Source organism: Borostomias antarcticus, assembly GCF_949987555.1.
Source record: "Borostomias antarcticus genome assembly, chromosome: 23".
NCBI classification, from domain to species: domain Eukaryota; kingdom Metazoa; phylum Chordata; class Actinopteri; order Stomiiformes; family Stomiidae; genus Borostomias; species Borostomias antarcticus.
This window is the reverse complement of record NC_140256.1, coordinates 18,524,977-18,535,054: the sequence shown is the minus strand read 5'-3', so window position 1 is coordinate 18,535,054 and position 10,078 is coordinate 18,524,977. Positions and strand designations below refer to the sequence as shown.

At 42.0% G+C, this 10,078-nt stretch overlaps 1 protein-coding gene across 1 annotated transcript in view; it reads right to left on the bottom strand.

Moving 5' to 3' along the window:
- rab3c (RAB3C, member RAS oncogene family) overlaps nt 1-3,669 on the bottom strand; it is a gene marked incomplete at both ends in the record, with an annotated part of 18,839 nt that extends 15,170 nt beyond the window's left edge. The window contains 2 exons of the mRNA XM_084457578.1: nt 1,593-1,814; nt 3,652-3,669. Coding sequence (XP_084313704.1) covers nt 1,593-1,814; nt 3,652-3,669 — 240 coding nt within the window. The remainder of the gene's footprint in view (nt 1-1,592; nt 1,815-3,651) is intronic.
- Between the last annotated feature and the right edge of the window lie 6,409 nt (nt 3,670-10,078).

Here is a 10,078-nt window from a genome sequence, read left to right as displayed (position 1 = left end):
AGGAAGTGTTTCACTGTACCAGACTCTCAATACGCCTTCACAAACACAAAACAAACTCTGGATAAAGAGTTGCCATGTGTGTGTGTGTGTGTGTGTGTGTGTGTGTGTGTGTGTGTGTGTGTGTGTGTGTGAAGCCTCCCACAGGAAGGCCAAGATAATGGTCACGGTTACTATGGTTACTACCCTGCTGCCAACAAGGAGGCTTTCATCATCATCATCATCAATCCTTCAGTCAGGCCAAGGTGTGAACTAGAATCATGCTAACTCACGGACCCTCCATATATGTAGTAGTTGTACAGATTTCAACTCCGAAAAGATTTGAACAGACGACAAAAGGTGAGTATAACTTTTTTTTCAATCGGAAAGTGTGTATGGATTGAGTAATGAGCTGAGTAGGCTATGAATGCCTGTCCCAGCTCAAGCAATTCAGTCACAGCCTGTCAGAGCAGATGGTCATTGATGAGGAGAGGGGGGAGGGCGGAGGGACGGACGGGCCAGGAGGAGGACCTGGATATGGATTTTACAGACAGGGGTCACTCGACCACTAAGAGAGATTGAGAGATTGGCAAGGGGGAGCTGGCTGTTTCTAGGACTGGCTCTTTCACACACACACACACACACACACACACACACACACACACACACACACACACACACACACACACACACACACACACACACACACACACACACACACACACACACATTCTCTCTCTCACACACACACTATCTCTATCCCTATCTCTCTCTCTCTCTCTCTCTCTCTCTCTCTGTCATACACACACACAGCATCAGGAAGGACGGGAGCCTAGTATAGCGCTAGCCCTCCAAGAGTCCTTGGCAAACAATACAAATGGAATTTCTTCCAAATGGCCACTAATCGTATTCAAATGTGATGACCTGCTCTATCCCTGTGGGAAGGAGAGGAAGTGCATGAGTGGCATGATAAGGTACGTCGACAATGTCACTTAGCTAAATGGACTACACCGGCCAGTTACGGCACCAGCCAAGCCCCTATAGGCATATAAGACTGAGCCCCTGTGCATCTCCTCCGCTATTGGCTAAGGTCTGGTTGTGAGGAAAGTAAGCCGACCCCAGAATCGACTTCCACCTGCGGCCCACGTCTCTGAATACGTAGCGTCAGGACAATGCATGTGTTTCCGGTGCACCGAAGTCAAGGCTCTAGAGACCTCAGAAATAGATCGGCATGAGAAATATGGCCATATTGAGTTTCTCCGCGCCTTTGTGATTGTGCACAGTGTGCAGCAAGTCCTTGACCGCCGTTTGGCCTGAGAGGGACTGCAGAACGGGTTGAGTAGGGAGAGAGAGAGAGAGAGAGAGAGAGAGAGAGAGAGAGAAAGCATTGCATCGCCATAGCTTTCGAAGCTAAAGAAAAAAGAGACATTCGCAAAAGAGAGATGTTCACGCATGGTGTTTTGGATTCGGGGGAGACGGTAGGGAGACCGGCCCCCCCACCAACCCAGACATACCCAGATCTCCCCCCCCCCCACCAACCCAGTCATACCCAGATCTCCCCACCCCCACCAACCCAGACATACCCAGATCTCCCCCCCCCACCAACCCAGACATACCCAGATCTGCAGCTTGATCCTCTTGTCGTTCTTGTAGACGGTCTTGACCTTGAAGTCGATGCCCACCGTGCTGACGAAGGCGGAGGTGAAGGCGTCGTCGGCGTAGCGGAACAGGAAGGAGGTCTTGCCCACGCTGCTGTTGCCGATGATCAGCAGCTTGAACATGTAGTCAAAGTTCTGGTCCCCGCCCTCCTTCCCCTTCACGTCCTGAGTAGCAGCCATCTGGAGGGAGGGAGGGGGGGCGTGTTAGGTGTGTCACGGACAGTGAATGGTACTCCTGTGTTGACATGACCGAGAACAGCATGAGTCATGTGGTACTCAGCTGCTTATACACTGGTAGACACCTCTCCCATATCACACACACACGCACACACACACACACGCACACACACACTTGCCTCTATGTGTGAAAATCACAGATCCTGCTCCTGATGTGTCTGACAGAAGGCAACAGCACATCACCTAACCCCATGGGGAGCCTGTGGGCGTGTCTGTGTTCTTATCCCCTCCCACATCCAAGAGCCAATCACAGCCTCACCCTGCAATCCCTGCACAACTAGGCATGATCTGTTCTGGCCACATCTCCGATCCTTTATCATATCATCTAAACTTTGATCATCAATCAAATTTACTTAATTTAATTCAATTTACACACCCATACAGCAGAACTATGTGCACGTGAGCCTAAATCAAATTATAGCTTAAATCGCCTCCAATATTATCATCGGCAATATAGCTGTCAGAAGCGACGGAGGACTGCAATAGGAGAGCAGGCTACTGAGACATCTGCGTTTCACACCCAAAGTGAATGTTTTCATTCTGCTTCAGCGACCTCCTAATTAAGTCAAACAGCTGCCACGGCCCTAAAAATATGTTCTTCTCCGTTTATGAATACTTCGCCCTACCCCATCTATGATGACCGCCTCGCCTCACGCCCGGACAGACAAGGACACAGCTATCAGATGTCTCGTGTCATGTCTACATTTACACAGAACAATAATAAACGAACGTCCACGATTAAGTGTGCATTAATGTGGGTCTCCAGGGCAATGCATGGCCTAGTTACCATAGGGCCTATGTACATTATTTTGCTATACGTTGTAGGATAAAAGCTGTAGCATGGGGTCAATCAAGTTTGTTTTTTTTGTAAAGGGAATTATAACACATACAGTCGAACAACAATATAAAAAAAGACAGTTCAACAAACCTGCTTTGAAGGCGTCTTGTATATTTAATTTTCCCTGTTTTATAACAATGGTCTACACTTCACCGACGTTTAGGATTGCGCCTCGACAACCAAATGAGTTTCAGCACCTGGGAGCTGTCCACGGTTCCCCACTGGCACGCGCCCTGGGAGCTGTCCACGGTTCCCCACTGGCACGCATGCGCCCTGGGAGCTGTCCACGGTTCCCCACTGACACGCGCCCTGAGAGCTGTCCACGGTTCCCCACGGGCACGCGCCCTGGGAGCTGTCCACGGTTCCCCACGGGCACGCGCCCTGAGAGCTGTCCACGGTTCCCCACTGGCACGCGCCCTAGCGGGACCACAGTGCTTTCGTAGGCACAGCAAGCACCTTTTGCCGACGTCAAAGTTCACAAGATGGGGTTTGTAGTTTTTTACAGTGTGAATAGGGACCATGGAGACCGAAATAATTGAAACGACATGACTACATTATTCATCATGCAACGCATCTCATGTCATAACGGATGCATTACTTTAAGCACTTGCAAATCATTTTAAAGCCGATGGGAACTAGGCTACGTTCCCTTTTTCTGTGGGATACCGAACTATTGTTTCATTTTTATTATTGTTATTATTATTATTATTATTATTATTATTATTATTATTATTATTATTATTATAAACCAACTAACAATTGGATATCCTAGCACAATATCTCTGTGGCACCACTAATAGCTATCTGATCAACCTTCTCAAATAAATATGCCTAACAACAAAATGTTGAACTGTTAACAATTAGCACCAACCAAAAATTATTGGCTGTGACTCTTTCAAATATCCCTTCTTACATCCACCAATGTAAAGGAAATGATCTTACCTTCCCGTATAAATCCATGTAGACCACCCACAAATACGCTAAAGGAAAAAGGATGTGGGCGACGATGGCACTACTGTAATAAGCTACAAACCCGGACCAAAACGAAAGTCGTTTTTTATAGAAAACCCAGGGCCTTTCCGAAATTAATTATTTGTAGATTCAATAATGGCTACTGAGCGTCACTGTCGGTCCCCTTCTCCCCCGCCCAGATACGCCGCCTGGGAGAACAGACTGTAGAAGCAGCCTGTTGGCTGATAAAGAGAAGAGAGACGCGCAGTAGCCTATGGATATTCCGAACGAAATGAGTAGCTCAAATGGATTAGGCTGGGAGAATAACCTCAAACATGACTCAAAAAATGGATCGGCATTGAACATTTGAGACTCTCTTTGCTATGAGTTCACCTACAGCTTAGATCATAATGGAAATGCATTAAAACAATAAAGGCTGTCTTGAAACATAACTAGGCACTCCGAGGACGCAGGCCTCCGCCCATGATGCATATCGTCAGTTGTTGAATGTGTAAGTGGGCTTTTCTAAGAGAAGGATGTCTCTCGATATCGATGTCAACAAAAGTGAAAAATAATTTGTGGAACCACCAAATTACCTATCTATTCGGTGCCCTCTCCCCCCCTACACACCACCACCATCTCCACCCACATAGCTTACCATTTGGACTCCTCAGATCCTCTGTTCACTGTTATAATGTCTGTGATTGAAATATTCCTATGTCATGTATATGGCCATGATATGCTATGCTTGCAGAATTTAGTATAATCACATTATGACTAATCAAGCGTATAATCATAGCAAAGTCTATGAGGTGTGCAAATAACCGCTATTAGCTTAGTGATACTGTACTATGGCAAGTGGTACAGGCCTGTGCCCTGTGGTCCTAGGCTGCTTCATAATATCAGTGCATGGAGTCCAACTTAGCCAGTATTACGTGTCTGGTTCCATACCGTAGCGAGTGGTATGGCAACCTCCTACAGTATATGCTGACATCCTATATCTGTACAGTGTACAGTATATGTCTATACTGTATGTCGCTTGGACTCTTGTCCTTTGTGTTGCCCCCTTTGACAAACCAAACTGCTGTCTTCTTTTCGGTTTTCCAGTTCCTTTTTTCATTTGACTTAGTTTTTACAAGATCAAACCGACCTTCCTTTGCACACATGGACTCATTCACAGAACTTTACCTTTTTTCTCCAACATTCCTACTCAGCCCTGAATGTCATCATCACATTAGTCACGTTCTTCAAGTTATAGTGCATTAATAAAGCACACTGAATAATCATAGGAGTATTAATAAAATAAATAGATGATCAGCATAAAATAACACTCCTGAGCTGAGTCAGGGTGATTAAAACTCATATTTGAACACTCACATTTCAAATATGAAACTCATTACCCCCACATCCATTCCCCATTAGCTTCCCCTCCCGGTGGGAACCTAAAATGGTCAGGGTCTCGGAGGTAGTTCAGACCCTCATCCGAGATGGTCTCAATTCCTTATCATGATTTCGACCTAGCCTGACCCACAAACAGAACCTGACCCCATCACAACGGCAGGCCCTTAAGGGATTGAGCAGGAACCCCTCAGTTGTCTTTAAACCAGCTGACAAGGGGTCACGTATAGTGATCATGGATAGAGGCCAATATCTTCTGGAAGCAAGTAGACAGACACTCCATTCAAATGGAGACGCAGGCTGTAATCTAGGGAATCATAGTGGAACTACATGAGCAAAAGTTTGTTGTGGACAAACAGGTGGCCTACAGGTCCCCTGCTGGGACCGGACCAGCCTTGACCAAGAGAGTTCTACTTGTTCCCCAAGATTCACAAACCTCCCACCACATGGACAATCCCCTTCCAATTCCCCTGCGAAAGACTGATAGTGAGCAATTGTGGGAGTGAGTTGTATAATGTAGCAGAGTATATTGATTTGTATCTGAATTCCCCTGTCCCAGAAACACAATAGTTATGTTAAAATACACATATGAGTTTGTAAACAAGCTAAAAACCATCTGTGTCCCCACTACCACCGGCCTAGAGGCAGTAACAGGAGGCTTTCATAGATATCTGGACTCTACAAGGCACTGCTACAGTAGGCTACTAGAGCTGAGTTTGACTAGGAATTACTTTGTGTTTAATGGTAAACATTACCTACAGATACATGGAAACATGACCTACAGATACATGGAAACATGACCTACAGATACATGGAAACATGACCTACAGATACATGGAAACATGACCTACAGATACATGGAAACATGACCTACAGATACATGGAAACATGACCTACAGATACATGGAAACATGACCTACAGATACATGGAAACATGACCTACAGATACATGGAAACATGACCTACAGATACATGGAAACATGACCTACAGATACATGGAAACATGACCTACAGATACATGGAACAAACCTGTATATGAGCCTCTGGGAGGAGACAGCGACCTTTCCCCTACTGTACTCTACCTACTGTACCGGAGGTATCTGGATGATATCTTTGGACTTCTGATCTCCAGGAGTTCCTGAAGGTTTTGATCACACACCACTCAGCCATTACTATTACACACAGCATCCATAATGAAGTGGAACATTTATTAATTTTATAAATAATTAAATAATTAATTTTATGTATAAAGTACTTTTCATTGTGATACAATCGCAAAGTGCTGAAACAAGTAATTAAGAAAACAGAGACACTAATTCATATATACAGTAAAAAACACATTACTGTTCATACAATGTGCATAGTAGGGTTGCACGGTATACCGGTACCAGTATAGTACCACGGTACTAGAGTTTTGAAAACGGTACTATACCAGCATTTAAAAACAAACGGTACTTTTATATATTTTTTCTATGCAGACAAATTGGTAAATTGGAGCCTGTCTCTTTAAGCACGGCGAGCTCAGCGAGTGTGACGTAGTTGCAGAGGCAGAGCCGCCTCCCCCTCCCACTCGCATGCGGAGGAGGAGAGACAGAAAGGAGAAGTCGCGTATTACACAGACAGAGCGGGTTGAAAAGACAATACAGAGAGATGGCAACTGAAGAAAAGCCCGTACTCTTGGAGAAAATGGGGGCCCGAAGTACGGTATGGAAGTATTTCGGGTTCAAACCCAACGATAAGGGCGAGCCACTGAACCCAGATGCACCGCAGTGCAAGCGCTGCTACAAAGTGTGCCTCGCTAAAGGAGGCAACACTTCGAACTTATCGAAACATTTGAAGGACAACCACGCGGACTTGTTCCGCGACTTCAATAAAGAAAGACAGGTGATAACTTTGTTCACCAGTTCACTGCACTGTCATGTCAATGAAAGAAGTACAGAGCCTCTCCCAGCCCCGTAGTAAACCTAATGCAGCCTACATACAGAGTTAAAACATGTCCATGGTTAATCAATGCAATTTAAAAAAAAATACAAAAATTCTTAAAATATTTAAATAAATTCCACAGACTAGAATATAACTTTAATATATTTTTATGTATTTTAATATTATTTAATGTTTCATATATATTATAAAGCATTAAGGCAATTAATTATATGAAACAATTATTATTATATTGAAACACACTTTTGTAAAACATTCCATTAGCCTACAATATCTAATCCTATCCTACAGGACTGTCTCAGAAAATTAGAATATTGTGATAAAGTTCTTTATTTTCTGTAATGCAATTTAAAAAAAACAAAAATGTCATATATTCTGGATTCATTACAAATCAACTGAAATATTGCAAGCCTTTTATTATTTTAATATTGCTGATTATAGCTTACAGTTTAAGATTAAGATTCCCAGAATATTCTAATTTTCTGAGATAGGATATTTGAGTTTTCTTAAGCTGTAAGCCATGATCAGCAATATTAAAATAATAAAAGGCTTGCAATATTTCAGTTGATTTGTAATGAATCCAGAATGTATGACATTTTTAGGGGCCAGGCAGCGTAGCTGCCGGAACCCTATTGTATTTGCCTATATTATTATTATTATTATTATTATTATTCTCCTTCCACTGAAGTCTAACTTCCCATGGACAAAAAATCACCAAAATTTGCACATAGCTCCAGTACTATATCCAAAGTCCTCAACCTGCATTGTAGGTCAATAAACCTGAAGGTGGCGCTACAGCAACAGTCTAAAGTTTAAAACTTAAAAAAATCATAACAAATCAGCCATAGGTGCTATCACTGTAAAACCACCACGTGAATGTAGTCCCAAGTGAGACAAAACCTTCATACACTTTGACCTTGCAGGAATTTTGAAGTCCATCACTCTGATTTCTTCATAAACTGTAAAACCTATCAAACATATCTCCTCCCACATTTTTTGTTCAATTGACACCAAAATTAATATACTGTATCTACAGACTGTCCTTACCAAAGGATCCTCACAGATTTTTGAAATATGAAAAATAGAGCCCACAGCACTTCAAAAAGTGTTACTGTTAACAGTTCTGTATAGTTCCTATTAATTCTCGCCAAATCAATGTCTGATCATCCTCATAAAGAGTGACAACATTGGCCACATATCCAAGATGTAGTATGATTTTTTTCAGAATTTTATCTCAAAAATTGAATTTTTAAAAATATGTTTAATTCTGTCCTCTGAAACCAACACTTCATACAGAGAAAACTACATTACCCACAATCCAACGCAAGCTCCACGAATCTGAGACATCGCTGTTGGCAACCCTACCCAACCCCCGCCGAGGATTACAATGACTAAATTGATTGATTGGCAACTGACTGAGTACACAGCTGCTGAAGTTAATGTTCAATTATGAAAAAAAAAAGCTAACAAAACCTGTGACCCACATTTTTCAATCAATTAATACTATAGTTGCTACACTGGATCTTCAAACTGTCATTCACAAACTCATTGACCAGATTATTGAATTATCAAAATTGAGCTTACAATGCATTAAAATGTTTTACTTATTATTATTATACTCCATCTTCCACTGAAGTCTAACTTCCTGTGGACAAAAAATCACAAAAATGTGCACATAGCTCCAGTACTAAACCCAAAGTCCTCAACCTGCATTGTAGGTCAATAAAGCTGAAGGTGGCGCTACAGCAAAAGTCTAAAGTTTAAAACTTTAAAAAATCATAACAAATCAGCCATAGGTGCCATCACAGTAAAACCACCACGTGAATGTAGGCCCAAGTGAGACAAAACTTTCATACACTCTGACCTTGCAGGAATTTTGATTATTATTATTATTCTCCATCTTCCACTGAAGTCTAACTTCCCGTGGACAAAAAATCACCAAGATTTGCACATAGCTCCAGTAGTATACCCAAAGTCCTCAACCTGCATTGTAGGTCAATAAACCTGAAGGTGGCGCTACAGCAACAGTCTAAAGTTTAAAACCTAAAAAAATCATAACAAATCAGCCATAGGTGCTATCACTGTAAAACCACCACGTGAATGTAGGCCCAAGTGAGACAAAACTTTCATACGCTTTGACCTTGCAGGAATTTTGAAGTCCATCACTCTGATTTCTTCATAAACTGTAAAACCTATCAAACCTATCTCCTCCCACATTTTTAGTTCAATTGACACCAAAATTGATCTACTGTATCTTCAGACTGTCCTCACCAAACGATCCTCACAGATTTTTGAAATATGAAAAATTGAGCCCACAGCACATCAAAAAGTTTTACTGTTAACAGTTCTGTATATAGTTCCTATTTATTCTCGCCAAATCAATGGCTGATCATCCTCATAAAAAGTGACAACATTAGCCACATATCCAAGATGTAGTATGATTTTTTTTTAGAATTTTATCTCAAAAATTGAATTTTTTAAAATATGTTTAATTCTGTCCTCTGAAACCAACACTTCATACAGAGAAAACTACGTTACCCATAATCCAACACAAGCTCCACGAATCGGAGACATCGCTGTTGGCAACCCTACCCAACCCCCGCCGAGGATTACAATGACTAAATCGATTGATTGGCAACTGACTGAGTACACAGCTGCTGAAGTTAATGTTCAATTATGAAGAAAAGCAAACAAAACCTGTAAAAATTAATAAACATATCTCATCCAACATTTTTCAATCAATTAACACCACACAACTTGCTACACTGGATCTTCAGACTGTAATTCACAAACTCATTGACCATTGTTGAATTATCAAAATCGAGCTTACAACGCATCAAAATGTTTTACAAATGTTTTACGATACGAATGTACAAAATGAACATTGGAATGTCAACTTTCTTGTTGTCCTATTCTCTCGCTTATTGCTCCTAAACTTGTCGGAAATTGCCTGGCCCCGCCTCATCGCTGCGAAGCAGCTTTAATTGTTTTTGTAATTGCATTACAGAAAATCACAATATTCTAATTTTCTGAGACAGTCCTGTAGATGATAGAATGAGCCTCAATTTATTTTTCTATT